This window comes from Dreissena polymorpha, chromosome 4, assembly GCF_020536995.1.
Source record: "Dreissena polymorpha isolate Duluth1 chromosome 4, UMN_Dpol_1.0, whole genome shotgun sequence".
In the NCBI taxonomy this organism is placed as follows: Eukaryota; Metazoa; Mollusca; class Bivalvia; order Myida; family Dreissenidae; genus Dreissena; species Dreissena polymorpha.
In genome coordinates this window covers 141,426,031-141,443,252 of record NC_068358.1, presented here as the reverse complement: position 1 = coordinate 141,443,252, position 17,222 = coordinate 141,426,031, and the positions used below count along the sequence as shown (strand labels likewise).

At 36.8% G+C, this 17,222-nt stretch overlaps 1 protein-coding gene across 1 annotated transcript in view; it reads left to right on the top strand.

The window, feature by feature from the left end:
- LOC127877033 (tyrosine-protein kinase JAK2-like) overlaps positions 1-15,271 on the top strand; it is an 83,299-nt gene extending 68,028 nt beyond the window's left edge. The window contains exons 24-28 of the mRNA XM_052422617.1: positions 1,134-1,311; positions 4,027-4,154; positions 9,656-9,831; positions 11,095-11,388; positions 12,688-15,271. Of these exons, the coding sequence (XP_052278577.1) occupies positions 1,134-1,311; positions 4,027-4,154; positions 9,656-9,831; positions 11,095-11,388; positions 12,688-12,709 (798 nt within the window). The 3' untranslated portion in view covers positions 12,710-15,271. The remainder of the gene's footprint in view (positions 1-1,133; positions 1,312-4,026; positions 4,155-9,655; positions 9,832-11,094; positions 11,389-12,687) is intronic.
- Positions 15,272-17,222: the final 1,951 nt, after the last annotated feature.

Genomic DNA, 17,222 nt, shown 5'->3' with positions numbered 1-17,222 from the left:
TGTTCTCTTTTACGTGACATCGTCAAATTAACAGTTTGCAGATTTATCACATACGTCAATTAGTGCCAATTAAAGTTAAAAGAGACATAACGGTTTTCACACGTGTATTTTGGGGACCTTATTACTCAATTGTTACTACTAGGGGAACGATTGTGCTAAGAATATATGTATCCCGGAAAAAGCAACTTTTTGGAAAAACCCACTAATCTGCTGGTTCAAATAAACATGACCCATTTATAATCCTTTCAAAATCACACACAGTGTAAACCCTTATTATTTAAAGGAAGCTATCATTGGTTGATATAATGGACCAGCGTGGTTTGTACCGGGGTGATTAGTGGGTTTTTCTAAACTCATGCTTTTCCGGGATCAGTCTATTGCAAATATTGTCAAAACAACCTTGATGGCAATTAGAGAGCGGGGGACCCACAAGTGCGCCGCTTTATCGCTCTTATCGACAATTATCGGAAACATGTTTATGCTTCAGTGCACATTAACCTCAAGTCTTTCAGTCAACACAGATTAGCAGAATATGCTTCATTATTACTCTGGTTGGTTTCATAAAAGTTTAATTATTATGACGGTCAGTCTTCGCCGAAAATTTGAAATCCACTAAATTACGCATCAACGAATTAGTTGTTTTTTATTAAACCACGAAATTTCATACCGACGAATTTCTATACGTTTACAGTAACTTATATTAAAATAAGTATGATTGACTGATTTTATTTCTTTGTGACAATCTAAGCTTGGTTTTTCAAAGTATTAAGAGATACAGTTACTTATACTAAAATAAAGCCAATTATTTTGTTTGTTAATTTTAACATAAAAATGATAATATTTAATAATCATCTATATCTGTAATCTTCCCATCAGCTGACTGATCAACCGGTAACTGTCCCAATTTCACAGCATCTGTGTATTGATAAGTGCTGATAGTGGTGACTGCACTGTGACCACAGCTGGGTAAACATGAATATAATACACATGATTAGGTGTTCTTGTTGGTGTTTGTTTTTTGTTGTTTTGTTGTGTGGGTTTTTTGGAGGTGGGGGGGGGGGGTAAATATAGGAGGCTTTAACCAAGCCTTTAAAGAATGGGAATAAACCTCTAAAAAAGTATTTTAATTGTAGGGTGCATTTGGAGATATCTTGATGGGAAGATTTGAAAGCAGAGATGTAGCTGTAAAGAAATGCCGAAATGCCAGTGAATATCAGAGATTCGAGCGAGAGTTTGAAATACTGTGCAAGCTCAAGCGTAAACAACATCATCCAAATATTGTAGAATTCATTGGCTTGTATGACTTAAAAGGTAATAATTGAACTGCAAATAGGAATGTTTTCTGGCGCCACCATGAACAAGCTAGGCTTTTTTCAATTTTTCATACAGTTACATGGAAAAAGCACAGAGATTATTTAAAGTCAAACCTTTGACTGGTTTTATTTGCATGTTGTTTTGTCTGTTGTTTTTTTATAGATTATCTGTGTACACATGCTCAGTGAGCTTTTGGGATCACATTTCGTCTGTCAAGAGTTTATGTCAGTTGTCCATCAACAAGTCATTCAAACCACATCTCCTTAACCTCTAAGCAGATTATAAAGAAACTTTGCATGGATGATCCTTGGGTTACCCTCTTTAAAGCTGTTTAAATTTGTCTTGTCAATTGCATGTGTAGGTCACAAGAGTAAAACATATATGTTGAAATTTAAACTTTTAAAGATCTTTTTAAAAATAAAAATGAGGCGTTCAATATATAGTTTTTAAGATTGTATAGAGATCTGTTCCTAAATTAGGTCAAAGCATGCCTGGACACAAAACTGGAAACACCTCTGGCGGTCACATGATTTATATTTGAACAACTTTTAAATCTTCCCTCAAACCAAAAGGGTCAGATTTAAACTTTTGTGTCTAGTATTGTATTTTGAACCTCTACTAAGATTTTTGAATGAAGTCTCTGGGGTCAAAGCTGGCCATGCCACAGGGGTCACATGTTTTATATAAACTTGAAACAAATCATCTGGAACCTTTAGTCCCAATGCTTTTATTTTTGACATGTAACATCAGATAGACAACACATGTACCTATATTATGTTTGTATAAATCAAGCCCCTGGGGTAAAATTTGCCACTATCATTGGTCAAGTGATATAAACAGTATCTTGTATAGTAGATAATTTTTATTATGCTCTTCCAAAATTTATTTTAGGGGGAGCATATAGTCGCCCCTTCGTCTGTCTCTCCGTGTGTCCGTCCGTGCACAATTTTTGTCCGGGCTATTCCTCAGCAACTAATGACCGTAATTCAATGAAACTTTATGGGAAGCTTCACTACCAAGAGGAGATGTGCATATTATCAGCGGGTTCTGGTCGGATGATTTTTCACAGAGTTATGGCCCTTTGAAATTTTCCATTAACTGTACATATTGTGCAATTCTTGTCTGGGCTATTTCTCAGCAACTATTGACCGTAATTCAATGAAGCTTTAAGGGAAGCTTCACTACCAAGAGGAGATGTGCATATTATCAGCGGGTTCTGGTCGGATGATTTTTCACAGAGTTATGGCCCTTTGAAATTTTCCATTAACTGTACATATTGTGCAATTCTTGTCCGGGCTATTTCTCAGCAACTAATGTCTGAAATTCAATGAAGCTTTAAGGGAAGCTTCACTACCAAGAGGAGATGTGCATATTATCTGCCGGTTCTCGTCGGATGATTTTTCACAGAGTTATGGCCCTTTGAAATTTTTCATTTTACATATAGTGCAACTCTTGTCCGGGCTATTTCTCAGCAACTAATGACTGGAATTCAATGAAACTTTATGGGAAGCTTCACTACCAAGAGGAGATGTGCATATTATCAGCCGGTTCTCATCGGATGATTTTTCACAGAGTTATGGCCCTTTGATATTTTCCATTGTCCATATAGTGCAATTCTTGTCCGAGCTATTTCTCAGCAACTTATTACGGGAATTCAATGAAACTTTATGGGAAGCCTCACTACCAACAGGAGATGTGCATATTATCAGCCGGTAATGGTCGGATGATTTTTCACAGAATTATGGCCTTTTGAAATTTTCTATAAACTGTACATAAAGTGCAATTCTTGTCCGGGCTATTTCTCCCCAACTACTGACTGGAACTCAATGAAGCTTTATGGGAAGCTTAACTACCTTGAGGAGATGCACATGTTATTTGTGGGTTCTGGTTAGATGATTTATTTAGAGAGTTATGGCCCTTTGAAATGTTTAAGTTGCTAAACCATCTATCGTATTATTTTATCCAAAGTTATGCCCCTCAAGACGTTTCCTTTTATCTGAATATATAGTGCAATATTGTAACAAAAAAAAACTTTGGGGAGCATCACCCGTCTCCGACGGTTTCTTGTTATTTTGTCCACTGAAACCTAAATGTTCAGAGCTTGTTACATTACCGCTTAAACTTTGTAAAAGTCATGCCCTTGAAGTTAAAAATGGCAAAGCCCCTGGATTCCCATGAATTTTCTTGACTTTTTTTGTGAACTAACATTGAAAAACGTCTAAGAAACAAAAAGCCCAAAGGTGTAACATGATATAGTGGTCATCTACTAAATTTTTTTCAAATAAAACCCCTGGGGTAAACACTTGGTTTGCCTGAAACTGTGAGTTGAAATGTGTTATATATTTAATTATAAGGCATAATAACTTAAAAACCTCTCTGAAACTACTCATCACAAAAAATATATTTGCTATGTGTCATCAAATTGTGGTCCTTTACAAAGATTGTTCATATCATGTCCCTGGGTCTGAAACTCGCAATGCTCCATTTATGGCAATCTTTGACATCTTGTTTAGTAAAAAGTTTTATTTCCATGCAAATTAGGAACCAGCAAAAAGATGCAAAAATATTGTCAGAATGTTAATACAATAAATAAGGATAAAATGCACATTGTTAAAACATTAACGTTATTTGTTCCTTCTTCGGCTTTAGGTTCATTATTTCAAGGATCAATTTGTGTCAGTGCTATTGTTGTATTCCTATTATATTTTTCAGACCCAACTATATGCTATGTTTATGTGATGGAATATGCAGAAAATAAATCCCTGGTAAAGTTCTTGACGAGTCGGCCAGAACCAGTGATGGTACATCAGAAGCTCAAACTCCTCAAGGATGCTGCTCATGTGAGTGCTCGCTGACCAGTGTGGGAAAACTTGGCTTAATGCGTCTGGGTAAAGTGTTGTCCAGGATTAGCCTGTGTGTACTATTCAAGGATAACACTTTCAACTTTAATGAAACTTTTGGTTTAAAGGCAGGCTCTTTTTAAAAGTAAACCCAGTTTAGACAGAAAGTGTTTCACCTCATTAGCCTATGCTTACTGCACTGGCTTATCTGGGATCACACTCTGCGGTATGCATTAAGCACTGGCTTATCTGGGATCACACTCTGCGGGATGCATTAAGCACTGGCTTATCTGGGATCACACTCTGCAGGATGCATTAAGCACTGGCTTATCTGGGATCACACTCTGCGGGTTGCATTAAGCACTGGCTTATCTGGGATCACACTCTGCGGGATGCATTAAGCACTGGCTTATCTGGGATCACACTCTGCGGGATGCATTAAGCACTGGCTTATCTGGGATCACACTCTGCGGGATGCATTAAGCACGGTTTTCTGGGATCACACTCTGCGGGATGCATTAAGCACTGGCTTATCTGGGATCACACTCTGCGGGATGCATTAAGCACGGTTTTCTGGGATCACACTCTGCGGGATGCATTAAGCACGGTTTTCTGGGATCACACTCTGCGGGATGCATTAAGCACGGTTTTCTGGGATCACAATCTGCGGGATGCATTAAGCACGGTTTTCCAAGAAAGAGGCTCATACTTCAATGGTGGAGCATTCAGTATCAGATAGTGGATAGCTTTTGTGTGATAAGGCACTTTTTTTACCTAAAATGTTCAGACCAATAAAAAAAAATAAGAGCGTACTCAATAATATATGTGACTTGTCTCCAGATCTTAGTTTGATTTTACTTGCCAAGTGCTGAAATATTAAAAATTATCAGAGCAATTACTCCTGATATCATTTCTTACTTACCTGACTTCAGGGCTAACTTTTTTATACCCCCACAAACTAAGTTTAGAGGGGTATATAGGAGTGAGCTTGTCTGTCGGTCGGTTGGCCTGTCGTTCCGTATTAAGTGTCTGCTCTCTAAATGAAAAAGTTTTCACCAAACTTGGTCAAAAGTTGTATCTAGATGATATCTAGGCCAAGTTCGAACATTGGCCTTGCCGGGTCAAAAACTAGGTCACGGGGTCACTTAGTGCGTTTTAAACATACAGCATGTTTTTCTCTTTCTAATTCAAATAGTTTTCATCAGAGCTTCACCAAACTTGGTCAGAAGTTGTATCTAGATGATGTCTAGGCCAAGTTCGAACATGGGTCATGGCAGGTCAAAAACTAGGTCACGGGGTCACTTAGTGCGCTTTTAACATTGAGCATGGTGTCCGCACTCTTATTCAAGTAGTTTTCATCCAATCTTCACCAAACTTGGTCAGAAGTTGTATCTAGATTATATCTAGGCCAAGTTTGAACATGGGCCTCGTCGGGTCAAAAACTAGGTTGCGGGGTCACTAAGTGTGTTTTAAACATTAAGCATGGTGTCCGCTCTCTAAATTAAGTAGTTTTCATCAGAGCTTCACCAAAATTGGTCAAAAGTTGTATCTAGATGATGTCTAGGCCAAGTTCGAACATGGTCATGGCAGGTCAAAAACTAGGTTACCGGGTCACTTAGTGGGTTTTAAACATTGAGCATGGTGTTCGCTCTCTTATTAGCTCATCTATTTTTTGAAGAAAAAAAATGAGCTATTGTCATCACCTTGGCGTCTGCGTCCGGTTAAGTTTTGCGTTTAGGTCCATTTTTCTCATATCAATAAGTATCAATGCTATTGCATTCAAACTTGGTACACTTACATGTACTTACTATCATGAGGGGACTGGGCAGGCAGAGTTAGATAACTATGGCTTGCATTTTGACAGAATTATGTCCCATTTTTATACTTAAAAAATTGAAAATTTTGGTTAAGTTTTGTGTTTAGGTCCATTTTATTCCTTAAGTATCAAAGCTTTCGCTTTCATACTTGCAACACTTTGTTACTCTCATAAAGGTACTGTGCAGGCAAAGTTATGTAACTCTGACTGGTATCTTGACAGAATTATGTGCCGTTTTTATATTTGGAAAATTGAAAATTTGGTTAAGTTTTGTGTTTAGGTCCACTTTTTTCCTACAGTATCAAAGCTATTGCTTTCATACTTGCAACACTTACTAACTATCGTAAGGGGACTGTGCAGGCAAAATTATGTAACTCTGACTGGCATTTTGACGGAATTATGGGCCCTTTATACTTGAACATTTGGTTAAATTTTGTGTTTTGGTCCACTTTACCCCTTAAGTATCATTGATATTGCATTCTAACTTGGAACACTCGAAAACTATCATAAGGGGACAGTAAAGGACAAGTTGCATAACTCTGGTTGTCATTTTTATGGAATTATGGCCCTTTTTTTACTAGTAACTTTGAATATATGGTTACATTTTGTGTTTAGATCCACTTTACTTCTTAAGTATCAAGGCTATTGCTTTTAAACTTCAAATACTTTCATGCTATCATAAGGGTACTGTACCTGGCGAATTGAATTTTACCTTGACCTTTGAATGACCTTGACCCTAAGGTCAAATTATTAAATTTTGCTAAAACTTCTTTATTTATGATAAGATTCGATTGATACTTTGACAAAACAACTCTTACCGGACATTCCACAATAGACTCCACCCAAACCATCCCCCACGCCTCTCCGAATCCTCCCCCCCACGAATCCCCCCTCAATACCCCCCCCATTATTTTTAACCAGGTTTTCCGAAGGAAAAAACTGGTTATTAGATTGGCGAATGTGGGCGGGCTGGCTGGCTGGCGGGCTGGCTGGCGGGCTGGCGGAATAAGCTTGTCCGGGCCATAACTATGTCGTTCATTGTCAGATTTTAAAATCATTAGGCACATTTGTTCACCATCATTGGACGGTGTGTCGCGCGAAATAATTACGTCGATATCTCCAAGGTCAAGGTCACACTTTGATTTCAAAGGTAAAAAATGGCAATAAATGAGCTTGTCCGAGCCATAACTATGTCGTTCATCGTCAGATTTTAAAATCATTTGGCACATTTGTTCACCATCATTGGACGGTGTGTCGCGCGAAATAATTACATCGATATCTCCAAGGTCAAGGTCACACTTTGAGTTCAAAGGTCAAAAATGGCCATAAATGAGCTTGTCCTGGCCATAACTATGTCATTCATTGTGAGATTTTAAAATTATTTGGCACATTTGTTCACCATCATGGGACGGTGTGTCCCACGAAAGAATCACGTCAATATCTCCAATGTCAAGGTCGCCACGACTAAAAATAGATTTAAAAAAAAAAAACTTACAAAGGGGGTTAATTTTTTTTGGTCATTTCAAAAGTTCAGTTTGAGTTTTCTCCCTTTATCAGATTTTTTTTTCACAATGAAAACCTGGTTTTGTGACAATTTTGTCCCTTGTATTTTTTTAAATTAACGATAATCTTATAAATGACCACCACACCCTCACATTACACCCCCCCACCCCCCACCCCAAAAAAATAATGTTTATGCCCCCGGTAGGGTGGCATATAGCAGTTGAACTGTCCGTCAGTATGTCAGTCAGTCTGTCCTTCCGTCCGAAAAAAACTTTAACATTGGCTATAACTTTTTCACTTTTGAAGATAGCAACTTGATATTTGGCATGCTCGTGTATCTCATCAAGTTGCACATTTGAGTGGTGAATGATAAGGTCATCCTTCAAGGTCAAATGTCAAATTTATGGTGTCTGTCCGTCTGAAAACTTTAACATTGGCCATAACTTTTTCAATATTGAAGATAGCAACTTGATATTTGGCATGCATGTGTATCTCATGGAGCTGAACATGTTGAGTGGTGAAAGGTGAAGGTCAAGGTCATCCTTCAAGGTCAAATGTCAAATATATGGCGTCTGTCCGTCCGAAAACTTTAACATTTGACATAACTTTTTTAATATTGAAGAAAGCAGCTTGATATTTTGCATGCATGTGTATCTCATGAAGCTGCACATTTTGAGTGATGGAAGTTCAAGGTCAAGGTCATCCTTCAAGGTAAAAAAAAATATTTAAAAATTCAAAGCGGTGTTCTCATGAAGCTGCACATTTTGAATGGTGGAAGTTCAAGGTCAAGGTCATCCTTCAAGGTCAAGGTCATCCTTCAAGGTAAAAGGTAAAAAAAAAAGAAATTCAAAGGGGCGTTGTCATGAAGCAACCCATATTTTGAGTGGTGGAAGGTCGAGGTCATTTTTCAAGGTCAAGGTCATCCTTCAAGGTCAAAGGTCAAAAAAATAATTCAAAGAGGCGTTATCATGAAGCTGCACATTTTGAGTGGTTGAAGTTCAAGGTCAAGGTCATCCTTCAAGGTCAAAACAAAATATTTTAAAAATTCAAAGCGGCGTTATCATGAAGCTGCACATTTTTAGTGGTGGAAGTTCAAGGTCAAGGTCATCCTTCAAGGTCAAAGGAAAAATTGCTTTCATAATTGCAACACTTTCTAACTATCAAAAGGGGAATGTGCAGGCAAAGTTATGTTACTCTGACTTGCATTATGACGGAATTATGGGCCCTTTATACTTAGAAAATTGAAAATTTGGTTAAGTTTTGTGTTTTGGTCCACTTTACCCCTAAAGTATCATAGATTAGATATTGCTTTCATACTTGGAACACTTGCAAACTATCATTAGGGGACAGTAAAGGACAAGTTGCATAATTCTGGTTGTCATTTTTACGGAATTATGGCCCTTTTTTGACTTAGTAACTTTGAATATATAGTTAAATTTTGTGTTTAGATCCACTTTACTTCTAAAGTATCAAGGCTATTGCTTTCAAACTTCAAATACTTTCATGCTATCATAAGGGTACTGTACCTGGCAAGTTGAATTTTACCTTGACCTTTGCATGACCTTGACTCTCAAGGTCAAATTATTAAATTTCAATTTTGAATGACCTTGACTCTCAAGGTCAAATTATTAAATTTCGCTAAAATTGCCATAACTTCTTTATTTATAATTAGATTTGATTGTTACTTTGACAAAACAACTCTTTCCTGACATACCAGACTCCACCCAAACCATCCCCCACGCCCCCCCCCCCGAATCGAATCCCTCCCCCCACTCTGAAAAATAATAATTATAAAGATCATCTTATAAATGACCACCACGCCCTCACACTGTACCCATAAAAAAAATTAAAACATTGTTAAAAAAACACAAATATTTATTTTTATTATTTTATTTTTGAAATACTGTCAAACCACCCACCCAAGAATCACACACCCCCCCCCCCCTAAAAAAAGTTTTTTTTTGCATTTTTTTTGGCATTTTTGGAAGATAATGTAATAAATGACCACACCCCACACTATACACCCCTCTCCACTCCACCCCTCCCTCCTTTGTGATTAAAATTGAGATAGGTCCCTACACCTTTAAAAAGAAAAATAGATGAGCGGTCTGCACCCACAAGGCGGTGCTCTTGTTGTCATTGTTACAACTAATGTTCTGCTTCATTAATAAAATCTTTTCAGGGAATGCAGTTCCTCTTTGAGAACAACATCATACACTGTGATCTGACAGCTGAAAACATTCTAGTAAAAGCTGACCTAACTGCACTCATATCTGACTTTGGTTGGGCAAAGGAGCTGGAAACTGATGTTGAAGACTTCACATACATGCGCTCGAACCCCAAGACGAAGATTTTGTGGTTAGCTGTTACTCTTTTAATGAAAAAAGGCTATTTTGATGTAATTTCATTTAGATTCAAAACCAAACAAAAGAGCTCTGTCATTGTGATCATAAAATAATTTGGTTAAAGCAATTTTTAGCTTGACTATTATATATGAAATATATATAGTGGAGCTTTCCTACTCACTCCGGCATTAGCGTTCCCGTTAGCGTTAGTGTGCAAATATTAAAGTTTGCGTACCACCCCAAATAATACCTATGTCCCTTGACATATTTTTCATACTTCTCTACCAACATGACCCCAACCTATAAACAGGAGCGACAACTGTATCAAGCATTTTGTAAGAATTATGGCCCTTTTCCACTTAGAATATGCATATTATTGATAACTCTATGTTAAAGTTTGCGTACCACCTCAAATATTTTCAATGTCCCTTGACATATTGCTTTTATATTTTGCATACTTCTTTACCAACATGACCCCAACCTATAAACAAGAGCAGACAACTGTATCAAGCATTTTGTAGGAATTATGGTCCTTTTGTGTCTTTGTAACTTTGAATATTTTGTTAAATTTACTTCTAAAGTATCAAGGCTATTGCTTTCAAACTTAAAATACTTTCTTACTATCATGATGTTACTGTACCTTGCAAGTTGAATTTGACCTTGACCTTTGAATGACCTTGACTCTCAAGGTCAAATTAATAAATTTTGCTTAAATTGCCATAACTTCTTTATTAAACATCAGATTTGATTTATACTTTGACAAAACAACACTTACCTGACTTACCACAATGGACTCCATCCAAACTATACCCCATGCCCCACCCCAGAATCCCCCCATCCCCCCAAAAGAAAAATAATTTTTTTATTATTTTTTTTTGAAAGATCATCTTTTAAATGACCACACACCCACATTATACCCCCCTCTCCATGATAGCTTACGTTATGCTGTCAAGCTCTCAAATAGTCGAGCGCGCTGTCCTCTGACAGCTCTTTTTTAAGAACAGTGTTACTGGAAATATTTTATATCATAAATGTGATAAAGTTGGTTTTAAACCCGGTTTTTGTATTGCTTTGTTTTTTCTTTGGTTCTTTTCAATGATATATTCTATTCATCACACAGCAATATTATTAATTTTATTGATGACTACAAAGCGAAACACATTTTCATGATGTGAAATAAAGTAATGGTAAAATCACGAGGTGTTAAACAATCGGTTAATGCATGCTACATAGGTAACAATACGATAAGAGTAAATCTAAACCATACACTTTCTAGGTCAGCCCCAGAGGTCTTGCAATCGAAGTATTCAAAGTTCACAGACAATTGGAGTTACGGTGTTGTGTGCTGCGAGGTATTCCTTGATGGAAAGCAACCTGGGTTTGATGACTCTGCAGCTGGGAACAAAGATGAAGCTGAGATCTACTGGCAGAAAATCAATCAAGGGCAGAGATTTCCATGCCCTGAATTGTGTCCAAAGGAAATCTATGATGATGTCATGTTGAGGTGCTGGGAAAAAGACTTCATGAAGAGGATTCATTTCCATGATATTGTTACCTACATTGGATCATGGTAAACTTTTAACTTGTATTGAATAACACTTTCTTCTTGAACATCTAGACCTGTATATTGATTCCAAATTTGAAAAATATAATTATAGTGTGCGGATGTAACAAATAAACATACACATAAACCAATATTATTTTTGGATACATTTTTATGTCTCCCACTATAGTAGTGGGGGACATATTGTTTTTGCCCTGTCTGTTGGTTTGTCTGTTGGTTGGTTTGCGCCAACTTTAATATTTTGCAATAACTTTTGCTATATTGAATATAGCAACTTGATATTTGGCATGCATGTGTATCTCATGGAGCTGCACATTTTGAGTGGTGAAAGGTCAAGGTCATCCTTCAAGGTCAGAGGTCAAATATATGTGGCCAAAATCGCTCATTTTATGAATACTTTTGCAATATTGAAGTTAGCAACTTGATATTTGGCATGCATGTGTATCTCATGGAGCTGCACATTTTGAGTGGTGAAAGGTCAAGGTCATCCTTCAAGGTCAGAGGTCAAATATATGTGGCCCAAATCGCTTATTTTATGAATACTTTTGAAATATTGAAGATAGCAACTTGATATTTGGCATGCATGTGTATCTCATGGAGCTGCACAATTTGAGTGGTGAAAGGTCAAGGTCATCCTTCAAGGTCAGAGGTCAAATATATGTGGCCAAAATCGCTCATTTTATGAATACTTTTGCAATATTGAAGATAGCAACTTGATATTTGGCATGCATGTGTATCTCATGGAGCTGCACATTTTGAGTGGTGAAAGGTCAAGGTCATCCTTAAAGGTCAAATATATGGGTCAAAATTGCTCATGGAATGTCACTTCTGCAATATTGAATCTAGCAATTTTATATTTGAAATGCATGTGTATCTCATGAAGCTGCACATTTTGAGTGGTGAAGGGTCAAGGTCATCCTTCAAGGTCAAACGTCATATAGGGGGACATTGTGTTTCACAAACGCATCTTGTTTGTTTTGATTTTTTAGGGTCTGCTCAACCGCAAAAACAAATTTCCAAAATTTATGTCAGCAACTTTGTATCAAACATTATGAAAGATCCAAAAATTCAAGATTCAATGAATATGCCTTACTTTTCGAATCCAAATAAATTAATATTCACAAAATTGAAAGCATCTACAGTATGCAGACATATATGTTAGTCAGATTGTAGGGCTATTGCTGCAGTAATCCCGTTTCAGTACTACTGTACTATCTAAGCAGTCTTAAGTTGTAACCTCTCCAGAATAAAGATTATGCAAGTGTATAAGTGCATTTTCAAAGTTTAATATTGTTTGATTTTCAGGTTGGAAAATCATCCGTCCTAGGTAAGAGATGATAAAGCTCAAGAGATTATCTAACATTCCAAAATCCATTTCTGATTTTGGAGTACGTGTTTAGTTTCAAAGTGTTTCATGTTTTGTTGCCACATATTATTTAATCTTTGTTGCTGGATTTTAACTTCCAAAGCCAGAATGTGTCACAAAATTATTGTATAAAATAACATGAAATTAATCAAATGGGAACATTTTTGCCACTATTAAACAAGCATAAATTGTTGAAAATCAAATTATGACATTACCTTGTTTTGATTTAAGACATACAAACTGTAGTTTACAGCTGTAACTTTAAGTTTGTAATACATGGCTTAGTAGGAATTGTCCATATCTTTTGACTGGTCTAAGTGGAATAACTAGAAATTAAGTTTTAATTTAGAGTCCCAAATTGCATACCACCTTTAGTTTGTTATGCTCCTGGCTCAAATGATCGGGGGTATATTGTATTTGGCCTGTTTGTCATGTCTGTCCCAAAACTTTAACCTTGGTCATAACTTTTGCAATATTGAAGATAGCAACTTGATATTCGGCATGCATGTGTATCTCATGGAGCTGCACATTTTGAGTGGTGAAAGGTCAAGGTCATCCTTCAAGGGCAAAGGTCAAATATATGGCTTCAAAGTGCAGTAGGGGACATTGTGTTTCACAAACACAGCTCTTGTTTTAATTATTTGAATAGAGATTAGTGTACATGTTATCTTGTTTGAAGTAACTTCATGAAATGATTTATTTAATTATTTATCAATTTAAAAAAGCAGTTCATAATTAAGTTGATTAGGTTACAGATACCGTGATATATATAAGGGTACATATGTTTGTTTTATGGCTTACATATTCTAGTCAAAATATAAGGACCAATTTCGCCTTATGACTCATTCTCTTGTCATATCATTCATTAAGAATGAAAGAAACAGTAATTCCCCTACCTTGGGCAGCGGTTTTGACTTCCCCAAGCACCCATGAGCTAACTATATACCGGTAATGTTTAATAATAGAAACATTACACATCATGGTTCTGGCAGCCGCACAAATCTGTTTATTCTGTCTTATATTTGTTGAATACCACACATTCATGCTTTATTTTTACACATACGGGACTAAAAACTATGAGAAATAATCAAACTTGTTATACCCCCACAAACGAAGTTTAGGGGGGTATATAGGAGTGAACTTGCCTGTCGGTCGGTCTGTCAGTCTGTCTGTAGGTCCGTATTAAGTGTCCGCTTGCTAATTCAAGTAGTTTTCATCCGATCTTCACCAAACTTGGTCAGAAGTTGTATCTACATGATGTCTAGGCCAAGTTGTTCGAACATGGGCCTTGCCGGGTCAGAAACTAGGTCACAGGGTCAATTAGTGTGTTTTAAACATTCAGCATGTTTTCCGCTCTCTAATTCAAGTAGTTTTCATCCGATCGTCACCAAACTTGGTCAGAAGTTGTATCTAGATGATCTTAAGGCCAAGTTCAAAACTAGGTCACGGGGTCACTTAGTGCGTTTTTAGCTCATGTATTTTTTGAAAAAAATTATGAACTATTGTCATCACCTTGGCGTTGGCGTCCGGTTAAGTTTTGCTTTTAGGTCCACTTTTCTCATAAAGTATCAATGCTTTTGCATTCAAACTTGGTACGCTACTTACTATCATGAGGGGACTGGGCAGGCAAAGTTAGATAACTCTGGCTTGCATTTTGACAGAATTATGTGCCCTTTTTATACTTAGAAAATTGAAAATGTTTGTTAAGTTTTGTGTTTAGGTCCACTTTATTCCTTAAGTATCAAAGCTATTGCTTTCAAACTTGCAACACTTACTAACTATCATAAGGGGACTGTGCAGGCAAAGTTATGTAACTCTGACTGGCATTTTGACAGAATTATGTGCCCTTTTTATACTTAGAAAATTGAAAATTTGATTAAGTTTTGTGTTTAGGTCCACATTTTACCTTAAGTATCAAAGCTATTGCTTTCATACTTGCAACACTTACTAACTATCATAAGGCGACTGTGCAGGCATAGTTATGTAACTCTGACTGACATTTTGATGGAATAATGGGCCCTTTATACTTGAACATTTGGTTAAGTTTTGTGTTTTGGTCCACTTAACCCCTAAAGTATCATAGATATTGCTTTCGTACTTGGAACACTCACAAACTATCAGAAGGGGACAGTAAAGGACAAGTTGCACAACTCTGGTTGTCATTTTTACGGAATTATGGCCCTTTTTTGACTTAGTAACTTTGAATACATGTATATGGTTACATTTTGTGTTTAGATCCACTTTACTTCTAAAGTATCAAGGCTATTGCTTTCAAACTTCAAATACTTTCATGCTATCATAAGGGTACTGTACCTGGCAAGTTGAATTTTACCTTGACCTTTGAATGACCTTGACTCTAAAGGTCAAATATTAAATTTTGCTAAAATTGCCATAACTTCTTTATTTATGATTAGATTCGATTGATTCTTTGACTTAACAATTCTTACCTGACATACCACAATAACCACCACCCAAACCATCCCCCCAATACCCCCTCAATCCCCCCCCCCCATTATTATTTTTTTGAATTAAAGATCATCTTATAAATGACCACCACACCCTCACATTATAACCCCCCACCCCCCACCCCAAAAAAATAATTTTTATGCCCCCAGTAGGATGGAATATAGCAGTTGAACTGTCCGTCAGTATGTCAGTCAGTCTGTCCATTCGTCCGAAAAAAACACTTTAACATTGGCCATAACTTTTTCAATATTGAAGATAGCAACCTCATATTTTGCATGCATGTGCAGGGTTTTTACTGCCTATTTTGGCAAAAGGAGTCTGACCAAATTGGGAATCATTTTTTATCGACAAAATTGGCCATTTTTGCTTCGATGAAACTGCTCATTTGGGAAAAAATTGTGATTTTATCATGTTGAAATAATTCAGTGTTTTAACAAATAAATTTGTTTTTAACCAGGTTTTCCGAAGTTTTTCCGAAGGAAAAAACTGGTTATTAGATTGGCGAATGCGGGCGGGCGAGCGGAACAAGCTTGTCCGGGCCATAACTATGTCGTTCATTGTCAGATTTTAAAATCATTTGGCACAATTGTTCACCATCATTGGACGGTGTATCGCGCGAAATAATTACGTCGATATCTCCAAGGTCAAGGTCACACTTTGAGTTCAAAGGTCAAAAATGGCCGTAAATGAGCTTGTCCTGGCCATAACTATGTCATTCATTGTGAGATTTTAAAATCATTTGGCAAATTTGTTCACCATTATGGGACGGTGTGTCGCACGAAAGAATCACATCAATATCTCCAATGTCAAGGTCGCCACGACTAAAAATAGATTTTTTTTTAAAACAAACTTACAAAGGGGGTTAATTTTGTTTGTTCATTTCAAAAGTTCAGTTTGAGTTTTCTCCCTTTATCAGATTTTTTTTCACAATGAAAACCTGGTTTTGTGACAATTTTGTCCCTTGTTATTTGTTATTTTGTCTTCTATATTAACAGATGCAATTTTTGGCATGTTCAACGTTTATTCAAGTACTGAAGTTTTGTTTTTCAGTTACAGTTACACTCTGATTTTTTTTTTTTTTTTTTTTTTTTTGGAAATTTGGAAAAAAAAAAAAAGATTTGGTTTGGGATTGGGTCCGTTTGCTTTGGGAGTGCCTCCGTTTTACAGAGGCGCAGACAGTGCTGAAAAACCCCTGATGTGTATCTCATGGAGCTGAACATTTTGAGTGGTGAAAGGTAAAGGTGAAGGTTATCCTTCATGGTCAAATGTCAAATATATGGCGTCTGTCCGTCCGAAAACTTGACATTGGCCATGACTTTTTAAATATTGAAGATAGAAACTTGATATTTGGCATGCATGTGTATCTCATTAAGCTGCACGTTTTTAGTGGTGGAAGGTCAAGGTCATCCTTCAAGGTCAAATTATTTTTTTTAATTCAAAGCGGCGTTCTCATGAAGCTGCACATTTTGAGTTGTGGAAGGTTAAGGTCATCCTTCAAGGTCAAGGTCATCCTTCAAGGTCAAAGGTAAAAAAAAAAAAATTCAAAGCAACTTTCTCATGAAGCTGCACATTTTGAGTGGTGGAAGTTCAAGGTCAAGGTCATTCTTCAAGGTCAATGTCATCCTTCAAGGTCAAAGGTAAAAAAAATAATTCAAAGGGGCGTTATCATGAAGCTGCACATTTTGAGTGGTGGAAGTTCAAGGTCAAGGTCATCCTTCAAGGTCAAGGTCATCCTTCAAGGTTAAAGAAATATATAACAAAATTCAAAGCGGCACATTTTGAATGATGGAAGTTCACATTCAAGGTCATCCTTCAAGTTCAAATTTTATTTTTAATTCAAAGTGGCATTTTCATGAAGATGCACATTTTGAGTGGTGGAAGGTCAAGGTCATCCTTCAAGGTCAATGGTCAATTTTTTTTAATTTTTTTTTATTTCAAAGCGGTGTTCTCATAAAGCTGCACATTTTTGGTGGTTGAAGTTCAAGGTATTCCTTCAAGGTCAAAGGTC